Genomic DNA, 16,491 nt, shown 5'->3' with positions numbered 1-16,491 from the left:
TAACTCACAATTCAAAGGGAATGGAGTTCTGTCCCCATTCTCAATTTCGTCATCCAACGAATTGCAGCCTTCCCATTCAACCACAGAGTTCATTTTATTTATCTCTTGAGACTCTGGTACCACCGAGATGTCAGTATTCTCCGCTAAGTTGCTTTGATGAAAGCCCACGATGCTGTCTTCCACACGCTCCATGTTCTGCTCAACTCCATTTTCCTCAATAAAATCCAAATGCTCCACCGTGACAGGTAACTCTTTCTGGTCAGCTTTGGTTTCCGTTGATGGAGTCGGCAACTTCTGTGTACAGATCTTGGGGAAAAACATGGACAGATGGTCTCGTACTGCACAGACCTCCTCACGTGACGGTAATAATTGTTGCTCCATCATCACCGGCATTTTCTGGTTCACCTTCAGAGATTCCACCGTCGCCGGAGCTACACGAACAATCCCCCCCGAAAAACGCGTCGGATCCAGTCCAGGAAGTTCTCCGGAGTCGACTAAGGTGTTTTCCGACGCCTGTCCCTTCGCCGTCGCCGTCTGTCCCTTTGCCGTCGCCGTCTGTCCCTTCACCGGCACAGGTGGCCTCGATAACGCAACGTCCACCGCGTCCGTGACCTGCGCTCGGGGCCTCCAGAGCTTTGCGTTAGGCAAAGGCCTCTGGGCTTCGCTTGGGCTGGGCCCGTTACTCGGGCTGGGCCCGTTACTTAAGCTTTTAGAGGCCTGCCCATTTACCCACCCGTTAGGTGCCCTTCCATTTAAAACAGCCGGATTAAATCCTTCCACTACGGGCTGTTTGTCCTTCGAAGAACATAGGGCCCCCACTCCCTTCCAGAGCCCATCTTCTGGGCCTACAGGCCCTACACCCAGGTCCCCTCCATCTGACCCGTCCTCAACTAGTTTCTTTAAACAGTTTAATTTAAGTTGGAGATCTTCCAACTGAATCTGCATGTCGGTCATTACCCGAAGATAAGTTTCTTTATTTAAGCCAACAGTTTCCTTTTCACCCCCATCACGTCCCTGCAAATCTTCCGAAATGGTCTTCCTCCCTAGCTGCCTACCACCTGCTACTCTGTCATCTGGCCCGGCCTGTTGAAGCGACAGGACCTTACCATTCTTTTGCTGCAAAGCCTCCTTGTATGACCGTGAGGGCCACTGTGGATGCTCCGATAACGTTGCTGCCGGTGTCGCCCGTGTGAGACCACCGTCTTGCTCCATCTCTTTCAATGTCTCCACCATTTTTCTCCAACCCAAACCTTCAAAATCTTCAGGGATAAAAATGCAGTTCCTACGTCCACCCCCATAATACTCTACCAACGCCATGAAGACCCCCTGCAAATTTGAGCACCTCTGTGCTATGAATCCCCTGTCACCCACTCTATGGCCTGCATAGAACTCCGTCTTCCTTTCTTTTACACAGTCGTCCAGAGCTTTGGAGAACCACCTAGCAGTGGTTAGCTCTAGTCTCATCTTCTTTACCAACTTCCATCCTTTTTCCGTGACTACAACCCATCGACCTTCCCTCGACACCACAAAAGATTTCTGTTCTATCACTAAAGTCTTTGAGAAACCCATGAATCTAAAAACTTATTCAAACTCGCATGATTGAAAACATCACCAAGAAGAAAAAAAAAAAATTGCAAATAAAATGCTCTGCCATTGGCATAGCAATAGACAAAGCATATTCAAGTCTTCCACTCAAACATGCTTAAGTACTTGCTACACACTGCCCAATTACTTTTGATTATACTGTTCAGCACTCACCTGAAGATTCTCTTCTATGATAACTGCCCTATGGACAAATTAAGCTAAGTTCCTTATCTTGAGTGCGATGATGCTGTTGAAAATCCTCTGATTCAGTCCCCCTCATACTTCTGTGTCTTCAGAGACCCATAGAATCAGGTATGTGAAAAGCGTGAAAGCTCAATAAACTTTGAGGCATATTACTGCATGGTTATATGCCCCTGCTTCAAATCAGCAAACTCTTGGGCTTTGGCCTCTCTAGCAGCCTAGGTGAAGAAGTGGTAAAAGAAACCTTGCCCAAGTAATTGGTAATTCTCCACCCAACTCCTATTGACAGTTCTCTTGTGGAAGTCCACCACATATTAGCCACATTAGCGAGATTGAAGCGCTAAACTCCACCTTTTGCTCATCTATGCAATTGAGCACCTTGAGTATTTTCTCCATCTACCCAATCCAATTCTCGACATCCATAACATCAGACTTTCCATCAAAGGTTGGGGGATGTATTTTTTTATTTATTTTTGATAACTATCAAAGGCCCGGGGGATGTTAACGACTGAACTACCAAAAGTGTATCCCCATAGCATTCCTAGCACCCATGACTTGACTGTTGGCAATGGCCTCAAAGAAGCATGTAGTCGAGACAACAAGGGAGTCTGAGTTCTCTAGAACCCTCTTGTTGTTCACATGGTGAGAGTCTTGAGGATTCGTTGTGATATGCCTACTCCAGGTTGTGGGTGCCATTTCTGAAGTGTGTTTCAGTGAAACAAACATTTAAAAATAAAGCACGAGTCCTATACAAATTCTAAAGCATGCAGGGCACACCCTTGTTCTAAAAAGTATTTTCTCTCCTCTTAATATGAATCTACAAATTCTCTTAAACTTGAGTTTTGGTACCAAACTTGTAACACCTCCTTCCATTAGGGTTGGTCATAATATCAACTAGCACCAAGTATAAGGGATCAATAATTACAATTTGATAAAAAAAAGGATCAATAATTAGAATACCTCAAAAATAACTGAAAACTCTTACTAAAAACATGTTATATGATTTAGCAAACTCGATTAAGATGAAACTATCAAAATATCCATAATAACATCATAATCAAAGCCTGACAGCCATGTGTCAAACACTTATTATAGCTCGACTAAGTTTTGGCCTGCCATCTCATCCTCATCATCAGTACCTGGGACATTTAAAACCCAAAAGCAAAATAAGTCAAATTCTCTATAAGTAAAACACATCATACATTAAGTAAGATTAGAACAAGTTTATTTTCAATTAACATATAAGTATTTTATAAGATCATTTATTATATCATAAACCTTTTGCTTTAATCTCGGGTGGCCAACAAACATTTACACCGTGTATAAGTGCAGGTGATCACAAGGGCTGGGGTTTTGTTCTGATGGCCGAAGGTTGAACTGCCTCTATGATATGGACATCTCTCGATAAACTAGGTTCACTTGGATGAACCATTCCAGCAGACCATACAAGACTGTGGCACACACCCCTATAGCTCTGGTGCCACTGCACATCAATCATTAGGCCAAGAAAATATTTCAAAACCTGTCCATGCATTCTTAGTTACTTGCTTTTATTTTCTTTTGATTTGCTTTCTTTGTTTCCATCTGGTTTTCATAAGGTATCATAAGTATTTGTAATGTTTTTGTTGCATTTCACAATGAGGAAGCATGCATTTAAAATCATTTACATTCAAACTTTTTTTACATAGTATTGCATGCATAAAGAGGGTTACCAAAGGAAGTCTATTTAACATCTTAATACGTATAACAATTTTTAGAACAACATCGCATTCACATTTTAAAGAAAGGATGGTTATGATCAGATCTGCCTATCTTGCTTTCTCACCTGCTAAATGTCAACTCTTCTTTTGCAACAGAAGAAAAATATTCGCAAGCATTACTAGCAAACCTTTTTACTGATGCTAAGGTTCAAATTCCTTTTTATAGATGTTTTTTTTAATGAAACCCAATCTGGTTTCCTTTAGTTGACCATTGTATTATCGACGGAAATAACTCACTTGCACATTGATGTTTACATCATACTCAGTGGGTTGGCTTGCTTCCAATTTAGTAAGCAACTTGTTATATGCATCCTAATGCGTTAAACCTAACATGACTCATCACCAACCATTCTCTCTTTCTCTTTTCCCTTTTTTTTTTTAATTTAATTTTTTTTTTATTGGTAAACTAATTTTTATTGATCATAAGATATTAAGAATAGGCAAATGCTTCAGGCATCATTTGGATGTTGAGCTAAGTTGAGTTGAGTTATTTATGAATAGTAGTGAATTGAGATTGTGGAGAGTTTTGTGGGGCTCATCTAAGATGAGTTTAGATGTTTTTATGGGAAGTTGAAAAAGGTTGTGGGAATTGAGGGTAAAGAGTTGAAAAAGATTGTGGATTCCACGTGTAAAGAGGTCTTGAGTTGAGTGATGTTTAGTGGTTTGGTAGTTGTGTGTTTGGATGTTGGGCTAGACTTAAATTTGAACTCAACTCAGATGAACTCAGCGGCTTCCATGTTCCAAGCGTAGCCTTAGTTGCCTTAGTTGAATATGAATTTGCTTTATTGATCATAAGAGATTATCTGATTGAATTTGAATTTGCTTTACAAAATTTTATTGATCATAAAGGCAAAATATCTAAAAATAAGCTCAATGGGGGCTTGGCATTCATGTATGTAAATCTTCTAGGAGTCTCCCTTTTTCCCTAATTGTAGCTGTGGCAATATTTCCATCTATAGGGACTTGGGCAGAATTGCACAGCAGTCCCAATTAGGCAGGTTTTTATCCCATATGAATGTCTTAATGAATCCAATATGGAAGGTTCTAACTCAAATCAACGCTTAAAGGCAATCAACACTAAAATAATCAAGCAGCAGCTGTGAGTCAATATTCAAACAAAACATAGAATTCCGATATGCCAATTTAGGTTTCTAACTGCTTGGATACTGGGCTGTGTTAGGTGGTGATTACCAAATTTACTATGTGAACTACTGAGTTTTCTATATTTAGGGAAGATTTTATTTTATTTTATTTTTATAAGTAAGTCATCCTTAATTAATCCCCACTAAGGAGTCTACTGGGGAAGAACTAATATTGCTATATTCATCCAATCAAGATGACATACTCAACATGCGGCCGAGGCTTCAACTTTCTAGTTTTTGGAGCTGTATGATTGTTGTCAATCCAAATAATACCTATACAAATAGGTTCTATTTAGTTTTAATCTTGTAGTGGTGAGTTAGTGTTTGTTCTTAGGGAGATATGGGTACTACGAAGTAGGTAGTTATTGAATCTAAAGTTTTTGAAGTAGCGAGGGATGGGAGGTTTATATTCTTAACTGAGAAAGGATGGAAGATGGTGAAAGAGATTAGGCTGGGGTTAGGTAAGGTAAGGTGGTTCATCAAAGCCTTGGAGGACTGCTTGAAGGTTGGGAGGAAGGAGTTCTATTATGCACATAGAGAAGGAGATAGGGGCCATGTTGTTTAGCGACGCCATAACTCAAGAGGTAGCTTCATGGCTTTGATGAAGTATGGTTGGGGTGCGTATAGGAATTTCTTATTCATACCAGAGGATAGAGAGGGAAGGGGTTGGAGGATGTTGGTGGAGGTTATGTGGGAGGCTGGTAGTGCAGGTGATTTGGTGTTCCAGCCACCACAACAACCACCATTTCGGTTGTACAAGGAGGCTCTGCTTCCCCAAGGAAGTGTCAGGGGTCTCCATAACTCTGACACTGTGGCATGCTCGAGAGAAGGGTTAGGACTGCAAAGGAGTTTTGTTGCTTCTGTAGGAGTCCAAGCAAGAGAGAAAGTTGGCAGAGTGGATGTCGGTCTGAATGAGGAAAATGAGTTGCGTGTTTTGAAGGAGATGAAATGTTAGATAGATAAGTTGCAAGACAACATTAGTTGGATGTTAAGGTGTGTAGAGAAGAAACAAGAGATGAGCTTGGGTTTGGGTGTGGTCTGTGGCCCAAGAGAGGTTCAAATGAAGGGTGTGGTTGTGTTGGGCAAGGCTAAGGTGAATGGGCCTCAAAAAGGGATGAAGAATTGCAGGGGCCTTGAAGGAGAGACGGATTGGAAGGGGAAAAAGGTGGCTTATGGGCCGAGCCAAATTTGGCAGGAGAAAGGCCCGATTTCGAACTTATTGGGGGTGAGGGTGGAGCCTGAAATTACTGTACTGGGCCCGAGTCTTACACAGACAGGGACGATGGCTTGTGGCGACATGGGTGGTGGTTTGTCGGAGGTGGTACAACCGCCGGAAGTGGAGATGGGGGAAATCATGGATGCAAGAGGCCTCAAACTGTGCATTTCTGAATAGGAAGACTAGGGTGTGGCTCAGTGCGATCTTTTACTGCCATAGAAAGTTCCGGCGAGCATTGGGACACCTTTGGATTTTTTGGGTTAGGCTTAGTTTAGGTGGTGTGATGCTTTTATGGCTTACGGTGAGTCCTTGGAGGGAGTACGAGTAGATACTCTAGCTGTTTAGCAAAGTGGGGGCTCGTCGGATAAGGGGGAGTCAGATGGGGAAGGCCAGTTGATGCTCTACGACCCTTGTAGTTACTCAAACGAGGGGGAGGAGTCAGCAGGAGAGGATCCTACCCCTATAAGTATGATCCCTCCTACTATTGCTTCATATTGGGTATTGAAAAAGGTAGAAGAATTGCAAGGTTGTTTGGGGATTTTGTGTGAGGGCTACGAAGATTAGTTTAAGGCATTGATTATAGCCATTGAGGTAGGACAACATGGTGCAGGGTCCAAAAAAAATAGGGAGTTGAAGAGGTTGACTTGATCCATTAGTTATGATGGAAATGAGGGGAGTGCAAGTCGTGGTGGAAATAAGGGGAGGGCTGGAACTGTTGTTAAATGAAGCCAAAAATTCTGAGTTGGAATGTTTGGGGGCTGAACAAGATTAATAAATGCCTTCAAATAAGAGCCTTATTGAGGCAATGGACGGTGGATATCATTTGCTTGCAGGAAACAAAGTTGAAGATTATTAATAGAAGAATTATTCGGAGCATATGGAGTTGTCAATATGTAGATTGGACATACTTACCTTCGAAAGGGGCCTTGGGTGGAGTTTTGGATATGTGGGATAAGAGGGTGGTGGATAACACTGAAGAGCTTGTGGGAGAATACTTAGTGGGGTGTTTTTTTAAAAATATAGATGATGGTTTCTTATGGGCTTTTGCTGGGGTATATGGTCCTAACTTGGATGGTGAGAGGCGGTTGCTCTGGGATGAGCTGGCTGGCCTAAGTGTTTAGTGGGAGGCTCCTTGGCGTATTGGTGGGGATTTTAATGTGATAAGATTTTCCAGCGAAATATCAGGGGAGGGACAACAAAATCAAGCTATGGTGGATTTCTTGAATTTCATATTTGAGCTAGATCTGATGGACACTTGGTCTAATAACCGAACGTGGTCAAGATTGGACAAATTTCTCATTTCTCCCTCGTGGGAGCTACAATACCTAGAATTAAGCCAGAAAAGGCTCCTAAGGATATGCTTTGATCACTTTCCTGTAATGTTAAGACTGTGGTGGTATTCAAGGGGGTAGAAGGCCATTCAAGTTTGAGAATATCTAGTTAAAAACGGATGGGTTTGTAGACTTGATTAGACAATGGTGGAATTCATACTTATTTGGGGGCAATCCGAGCAATATTTTGGCCTACAAGCTGAAAGCTTTGAAGAAGGATTTGAAGATATGGAATGAACAGGTATTTGGAGATGTAACGTCATAGAAGAAGAGCTTATTTCAAGAACTACAAAGCTTGGAGGGTCTAGAGGATGAGAACAACAGAAAAGATCGAGTAGTTTCTGAACTTGAACGGTTGACCCTTATGGAGGAGATCTCATGGAGGCAAGAGTCTCTAACTTTGTGGCTTTGGGAGGGGGATAAATGCACAAAGTTTTTCATTGAGTTGCTAATGCACATAGGCGGTTTAATTCCATTGAGTCCATGAACATAGAGGTTGGTGCTTCCTCCGATCAAGTTATAAAGGAACACGTGGCTGGCCATTTTGAACATTTGGTCGGGAACCTCATGCATGGAAGCCTACTATTGATGGGTTAGTCTTTGAGGCTATTGATCAAAATAGTGCGGCTTGGTTGGAGAGACCATTTGAAGCGGAAGAGGTACATCAATTTATCCAGAAAATGAATAAGGATAAAGCTCCAGGGCCGGGCGGCTTCACTATGGCTTTTTTTTCAGACTTGTTGAGAAGTGGTGAGGGAGGATGTATTGCTGGTTTTTCAGGAGTTTTACACTACTGGCAAATTTGAGAAAAGTTTAAATGCTACTTTTATTGCTCTAGTCCCTAAAAACAGTGATGCAAGAGAGGTCCAAGACTATAGGCCGATTAGTCTTGTGGGCAGTGTGTATAAGATACTTTCAAAAGTTCTTGCTAATCGGATGAGCACGGTCATGACAAAGATTATTTCTAAGTCACAAAATGCCTTTGTGAGAGGGAGACAAATCTTGGACTCGATTCTTATAACTAATGAATGCTTGGATAGTAGGCAAGTTGGGAACTCTAGGTATTATTTGCAAATTAGATATGGAGAAGGCATATGATCATGTTAATTGGGATTTTGTGATATATATGCTAGGGAGATGTGGTTTCGGAGAAAGATGGAGGAAATGGATGAGGCACTGTGTGTCAACAGCTTGTTTCTCGGTTCTAGTAAATGGAGATCCAGTGGGCTTTTTTAATAGTTCAAGAGGACTAAGTTAAGGTGATCTATTATCACCCCTCTTGTTTGTTCTAGTGATGGAGGCGCTAAGTAAAATGGTGTCGGCTGCAATAGAGAGTGGGTTTTTCTTAGGTTTCTCTGTGGGAGATATCCGTGGCTTTACCGTTATTTCTCACCTTTTGTTTGCAGATGACACCTTGCTATTTTGTGAGGCAAATGCAGGGCATATCCAATCTTTGAAAGCCATGTTACTTTGTTTTGAAGCAGCATCCGGGTTGAAGATTAACCTTGCTAAGATGGAGATGGTCGTGGTTGGTGATGTAAACAACATTAGGGGGTTCACTAACATTTTGGGTTGTGTGGTTTCTTCTCTGCCTTTGAAGTTCCTTGGTCTTCCGTTGGGAGCTCCTTTCAAAGCTAAGTCAATTTGGGAGGTGGTGCTGGAAAAATTTGAGCGGAAGCTGGCTGGGTGGAAAAGGTTGTATTTATCTAAAGGGGGGCGGATCACACTTATCAAGAGCACTTTGTCAAACCTTCCAACATACTACCTTTCTTTATTTTCCCTCCCCAATAGCATTGCATTGAGAATGGAGAAAATTCAGCATGATTTTTTTGTGGAGTGGAATAGGTGATGAGTTTAAATTCCACCTAGTGGGGTGGGACAAGGTTTGCTCTCCTTTGAGAGACGGTGGTTTGGGGGTTCGTAATGTGAGGGATTTCAATAAGGCTCTATTAGGTAAATGGTTGTGGCGTTATAACTATGAGAGGGGAGCCTTATGGAAACGGTTGATTGACACGAAGTATGGTAGTGAACGCCCGCCCCCCGGGGGGGGGGGGGGGGGGGGGCTGGTGTTCTAAAGAGGGTAGGAGGGCTTATGGAGTGGGGCTGGAAGTATATACAGAAAGGCACTTCTTTGTTAGTAATACTCGATTGTGTGTGGAGGATAGTAGTAGGATCAGCTTTTGGAAGGATGTGAGACACGGCCTTGAAGGAAGTTTATCCCACAATTTTCAGTATTGCAAGGGAAAAAGAAGCTATGGTGGCTGATTTGCGGGTAATCAATCAAGATTCTCAGGAGTGGAACATTAGCCTCAATAGGGATGCCCATGACTGGGAAGTGATTGTTTGGGTGGAGTTTTTGAACTTGCTGTACAACACTTCTATTGCTACCACAACTAAAGACTTGCTGGAATGGAGACCCTCTAGGAAAGGGAAGTTCTCGGTATGCTCCTTTTATGACTCTATTACCTTACAACAAAGGCACAACTTCCCTTAGAAGAACATCTGGAGGAGTAAAGCACCAACCAAGGTTGCATTCTTTGCCTGGACAACAGCTCTAGGGAAGATTTTGACCATAGATAATCTTAGACGACATGGCCTTATAATCACAAATTCGGTGCTGTTTGTGCAAAAATAGTGATGAAATAGTGGACCATCTACTTTTACATTGTGATTTTACTCGAGATGTTTGGAACTACTTTTTCAGCAGACTGGGAATAGCATGGGTAATGACGGGCAAAGTGGTTGAATTGTTAGCCAGCTGGAGAGGGATCACTGGGACACCTTAGATTGCAGACGTGTGGAAAATGGTTCCTTTATGTATTTTTTGGTGTATATGGTGTGAAAGAAATGAGAGGCTTTTTGAGTATAATGAGCGATCATTGAATGAGTTTAGGAGTTTCTTTTGGAAGACTTTGTTTTTGTGGGCCATCTCTTTAGATTTGAATGGTCTCAGCTTCCATGATTTCCTTGTAACTATTTCTAGTTCTTAAATAGGTATAGTCCCATGTATACTTTCAGTGTACCTGGGATTTGCTTATCTTTATATCAATGAGATAACTTATTACTTATCAAAATTTTTTTTGTAAAATCTAACCTGAATACTACCTTATCAGTGGTAAGTAACAATTGATTGATGAATACTGAATGTTGGAGATCCATTACTTATCATTTGTGTGTTTAAAGCGATCTGCTACTGTTACTGCAGTGATTATTTCATCATGAATCAATGTATGATATAATACATGACAGTGAAGTGTTTGTGAATTGGAACTATCTATTTTTATTTTTTGGTTTGAAATTCTTCTTTAATATCTCAAGTTTGGTGTTGATACATGGAAAAGTCAATGCCATTGCATGGCCTAGCACATACTCATGTATTGCAAGCAATGGTGTATCTTTTTCAATACATGAATACAGGATGAAATTAGTACTGCACAAAATTAAGTGTCAACTTTTTCTTTTGAATAAAACAGGGTTATAAGGATTTCTCCTTTTGCAAATCGATTGTCATTTGATGCTCCTCCAGCTGTTCAACGGCTTAGATGCATGGCAAATTATGAAGCTTTAAGGTTTTCAAGCCCTATATTAACATTAGGAGAAAGCTTGGTTGCAAGAATGAAGGAACGCAGTGCAAATAATGGTGGCAAATACGTTTCTGTGCATCTTCGTTTTGAGGAGGTCAGATTCAATTAAATAGAAATGTGGTATCTTGAAATGTTTGGTTATGACAATTGGTGTTGAGATTATCATTGAGTTTTACTGCAGGTTCTATTATTAATTCTCACATGTGCAGGATATGGTTGCTTTCTCTTGCTGCGTCTTCGATGGTGGAGAGGAAGAAAGCGCAAACATGAGGGCAGCAAGGGAAAGAGGTTGGAAAGGGAAATTTACAAAACCTGGTCGAGTTATACGTCCTGGAGCAATCAGGATCAATGGAAAATGTCCACTTACTCCTTTAGAGGTAATATCATTTGCTATAGTTCCATTGCATGTAATTGTGCATAGACTTGGACTTCTTCTTCTTCTTTTTTATTTGCACGGGGTGTTTGGGACAAAGTCCCAACTAATCCCAAGGTGCAAAGGCCCTCAATTAGGAGTTTCCCTTAAGTGCATGGGTAATTTGATTGTTCGAGTCTTGTGCTTGCTGCTAGTCCAAAAATAAAGTTATATATGATTGTTTAATTTATGATCGTTTGCCTACTTCAAGGTTTTATTTATCTATTTAATTTATGATTGTTTACCTACATCATGTCCAAACTTTACTGTATCACTTTTGTTTATATAGAGAAGCAGACAGTACCCTAATTTTATTAATGAGCCCTCAGTTATGCAGAGGAATATCTTTTGTAACAAAGAGTTTGGGGATTTAACTCTCTCTCTCTCTCTCTCTCTCTCTCTCTCTCTCTCTCTCACTCTATGTTTGTTGTTACGTCTTCCACTCCTAGCGCTTCTTGCTAGGAATAATCTTTAATCTATCTCAGAGTCATCTAGTTCGTATTTTTCTTCTTGTTCTATTAGTTAGCTTTATTGGGGATTGGTGGTTTTAGCCTTTTTGATGGGATCGTGCCGGAAGTTTCTCATTGATCAAAAGCTATTGAGTTGAAATGTGAAAATTATCAGTGGCAGAGAATCATGTAGAGCAGTCCTAGGGTCATTAAATTGATTTTCATTGATGTTGTTGCTATGGACCGGTTGGAATTGGAAGTGGGGACTTGCAGAGCGTTGGTTGGCTCCTCTGAGTTCTTTAAAACTCGTAGAAAGGGGAACCAAATGTTGGTGGTTCAGAGATGCCATAATAGTTATGGTTGGCTCTTGATGTTGTTAGAGTTTGGGAATGATAAGAGGCACAGTTTGATTGTGGTGCTAGAAGGGTCGAAGGGTGAGTGGTGGAGGGGGTTTGTAGAAGTGCTTAGGTAGGCTATTTCTTCCTCTGTTTTGGTCGAGAAAAACAGAGTACAGAAGAAGGTAGCTTCTTATTCTCATTTGGAAGCGCAATGGAAGGGGTCTTTCGTGGAGGTTTTGATGAAGCCACCACTGAGGCTGGTGGGCAGTAGGGAGGTTCGTGGGGTGTCTGGTGGGAAGGTTTTGCAGCCATCTTTGAAGTCGAAGCAGTAGTTGGTTCATATTCCTAAGGGTGATGGTCAGCTTTCCAAGGAGTTGTTAGGGATAGGAGAGGATATTTCGTTAAAGGCCATGCAAGAAATATTGTTGAACATGAAGACTAAAGTGGAGTTTATGTTGAAGAGGATTGAGTTGGGCATAGGCCTGGGCCTTTTGGGCTTAGAGGTTTTAAAAAATGGATCTGTAGATAAGCTAAAGAGTGTGAAGGCTAGTGGGCTGGACTTTGGTGTGGGTAGTAAGAAGGCTGAGGACTTGAAGGGAAAATCTAAAGTGGATGGTTTGAGCTTGGGTAAAAGCTTGAAACGGGTGTGGAGAGTTAAGGCTCGTACCGATATTTCGGATTTATCAGGAATATTGGTCACTTTTTCAACCATTCCAGAGCCGAATCTTGTTCCGAGGATTCCAGATCTGGCATAGAAAAGTTCGCTGGTCACTGGCAACTCCTTTGGTGGTACGTTGGATCTGATTTTGTAGTCAGAAGTGGAAGATGGTGAGATTGTTGTACTGAATGTCATTTGTGAAGTGTCGAATGGAGGGGAACTCAATCTGATCATGTCTCTGGCTCGTTAAGGGTGTACATCTGTTGGGTTTTTCGGTGGGAAATGCTAATAATGGTACCATCATAATTTCTCATCTCTTTTTTGCAAATGACACTCTTTATCTTTTGTGTTGCTAATTGTGGGCAAATTCAAACCTTAAGGGCCATGTTATTATGTTTTGAAGCTGTTTCAAGCCTTAAGGTGAATTTGGGAAAGTCAGAGATGGTTCTGGTGGGGGATGTGTTGAATATTAACTGTTTGGCTGTAAAGTTGCTTCTCTACCTATGAAATATCTTGGTCTTCCGTTGGGGGCGTCTTTCAAGGCTAAGAATATTTGGGACAGGGTGGTAGAAAAGATTGAGAAAAGATTGGTGGGATGGAAGGTGCTATACTTATCACATGGGGGTAGAATTACTCTCATCAAAAGTACTATTTCCAACCTTCCAACTTCTTATCTTTATTTATTCCCATTGCCTACAAGAGTGGCAAACTGGATTGAGAAATTATTTCGTGCATTTCTGTGGGGTGGAGTGGGAGAGGAGAATAAATTTCATCTTGTGAGCTGGAATAGAGTTTGCTTTCCTAATCCAAATGGAGGTTTGGGGCTTTGAAAGTTGAGTAGTTTCAATAAAGCTTTGTTGGGGAAGTGGCTGTGGAGGTATCAATTGGAAGGGGAATCATTGTGAAAGGAGGTTATTGATCGGAAATATGGGAGTGATTGAGAGTTGGTGTTCTAAGGAGGTTAGGGGGACGTAAGGCGTGAGTCTTTGGAAATTCATTAGAAAGGGGTGGGAGGATTTCGTTAAACATGTTAATTTTGTTGTTGGAGAGGTTCAAGGATCCGTTTTTGGTTTGATGTTTGGTGTGGTGAGCGTGCTCTTGTTAGAGTGCTTCGGCTATTTTTCATATGGTAGCTAATCGGCATGCATCCATTTCAGTTTTGTTGATCTGTTCTAATGGATTATTGCAGTGGGATGTTTGTTTTATTAGAGCTGTTAAGGATTGGGAACTTGATGAGGTTGCGGATTTTTTTCAGCTGCTTGTATTCTCTGGGTATTGGAGGTAATGAGAGGGACAGAATGTTATGGAAGCATACGGGGAGTAAAAAGTTTTTGGTTCGGGTCATATTATAAGGTGTTGACTGTTCAACATTGCACTTCTTTTCTGTGGAAGCGTATTTGAAGGTCTTATGTGCTGTCCAAAGTCGCTTTTTTTATATGGACAGCATCGCTTGGGAAAATTTTGATGATCGATAATTTCAGGAAGCGTGGCTTGGTTGTTATGGAGTGGTGCTTCATGTGTAAGAAACATGGCGAATCAGTGGATAATTTACTTCTACATTCTGAGGTGGCTAAGGCTTTGTGGGATGGTGTTTTTTGTAGAGCTGGGCTGGCTTGTGTAATGCCTATGAAAGTAGTGGATTTACTTGCATGTTGGAATGAGCTTCATAGTTGTCCTCAAGTGGCTGCTGCGTGGAAGATGGTTCCTTTGTGTCTTATGTGGTGTATTTGGTGGGAAAGGAATGACCAGTGCTTTAATAATGAGTGTACGGTAGAGGAAATCTGGAAATTTTTTGTGTTCTTTACTTCAATGGTTTTCTGCTATTGTGCTTAATGGAGGGTCTGCTAATGAATTTTTGTTTTCGTTTTCTGTTTCTAGAATGTACTTACGTGTTTCTTTTGTATACTTCCTTTGTATATGGGCTTCGCCTATTTAATTCAATGAATAAAAGTGTCTTTCTTACTTACCAAAAAAAAGAAAAAAAAAATCACAAAACCAAACTCTTAAAAAAGGGGGGTGGAAAAACCCCTAAGACTTGGCACTTCTATTATTCCAGAAACAACTCATTTTAGGTAGAGAAACAAACATCCAAGAAAAAGAAAACAACCATCTATTAAAAAACTGCCCTTTGAACATTAAACTACCACATCACTGAACCATACAAGCAAAAGCAAAAAAATATACATTCTTTAAAACCTTTTTTACATCTCAGGTAAGGACATCTTGCTTTTCCTGAAGTAATGGTTCCTTTAACTCACCAAGGAAGGCTGTTACAATCGTTATACTCTGCTGCATTACTGGCTGCACCAGACTTGGCCAAACAATCTCTGATTGAGTTCACCTCGGAAAAAACGTAAGAGGAACTTAACACATCGTTTGGATAGTGAGATGAGATGAGATGATTTTAGATGAAAGTTGAATAAAATGTTGTTAGAATACTATTTTTTAATATTATTATTGTTTTGAGATTTGAAAAAATTGAATTGTTTATTATATTTTGTATGGGAATTTGAAAAAGTTGTAATGATGAGATGAGATGTGATAAAACACTTTTACTATCCAAACGGGGCCCTCGAGGAACTTAACACAAACCCATTTTGGCCTCAAGAATTTCATCCCAAACATTCAATAGATCCCAGTGCACCTTACCACCACCATTTAGCCAATCAATTATCAATTAAGTATCTAATTCTATTTTCACAAAAGGGTGATTTAATCCAAGACAGGGTTATGACCCATCATCCAGGATTGCTTTTGAGTGCAGCCCTAGTATTAGATCCCCCCATCAATAAAAAGAAAGTAGCCATAAAATGTCCATTCAAGTTTTGGATAATGCCACCACCACCATCAGGCCCCAAATCACCAAGTGAACTCCCATCAACATTCATCTTCACATAACCGAATGAATGCTCGAGTTGTTTAAAACAATAGGCTTTGATTTTTTGCATGTAGTAGATGATACACCCAATTGTCTCCATGAAACATCCCTAATTTGTTGGAGTGAGGATATTTGGGAGATCACATCTTCTAGAAAAACCTTGATTTTTCTTCCTTAATACTCTATTCTTACTCCATAACTGATTTTCCATTCTGGCTGCACATCATCTCAACCAAAGACACCAAGAAATTAGTGATGATAAAAGAACAATCACAAGACCAAATTTGAACCTGTTGATGCTTTGTAAATCAAAAAATTAGCCCTTTGTAGCCAATACTGATTTTCAATGCTTCCGATACCCAACAAATCAGCAAAGTGGCTCAACATCTGCTTTACTAGTGGACTAAAACTAATAACGTGATCGACTGATTTGAGAGCAGGAATATCACACCAGTCACACATTTCGATGCTAGAGGAATAAACAGCTGCTGAATGTTAACATCAAATGGTAAATTTTGACTGGAAACATTTCTGCAAGAAAACTGAAATTTTCTTGGGATTATACTTATTCCATACCAAGTATGCCAACTTACTACATTACCCTGATCCTTAATACACGTCCAGGCAGATTTAGTAGATAATAAACCAACCTTGTCAGCTTTCCATATTGATATATCTCAACCACTTCTCAGAGGAACTGGCATGAAATTGAGCTGGCTAGCTAAGTCATTTGCCTGCAAATTCTATATTCTAGCCATATCCCAGGTTTTCACATAAGCAAGCATTAGCTTTTCTTCTTGCACCCCCTTCAACCTTTTCTCCCAGAACACCATGCCCAGACCAATCTTCATATCATAAATTAATAATTCCATCTCTGATTACCCAAGCACTCCCTCTTTCCACTTCTTGTAAAAGTGACAAAATATATTGAAATCAGA

General features: G+C 40.7%; 1 protein-coding gene across 1 annotated transcript in view; it reads left to right on the top strand.

Annotated features, from left to right (window-relative positions):
• LOC122308820 (protein ESMERALDA 1) overlaps positions 1 to 16,491 on the top strand; it is a 32,372-nt gene that overhangs the window by 10,984 nt on the left and 4,897 nt on the right. The window contains exons 6-7 of the mRNA XM_043122067.1: positions 10,708 to 10,912; positions 11,028 to 11,195. Coding sequence (XP_042978001.1) covers positions 10,708 to 10,912; positions 11,028 to 11,195 — 373 coding nt within the window. The remainder of the gene's footprint in view (positions 1 to 10,707; positions 10,913 to 11,027; positions 11,196 to 16,491) is intronic.

This window comes from Carya illinoinensis, chromosome 5, assembly GCF_018687715.1.
Source record: "Carya illinoinensis cultivar Pawnee chromosome 5, C.illinoinensisPawnee_v1, whole genome shotgun sequence".
NCBI lineage: Eukaryota > Viridiplantae > Streptophyta > Magnoliopsida > Fagales > Juglandaceae > Carya > Carya illinoinensis.
Note: the sequence above shows the minus strand (reverse complement) of the source record. Positions and strands in the feature narration are given on the sequence as shown.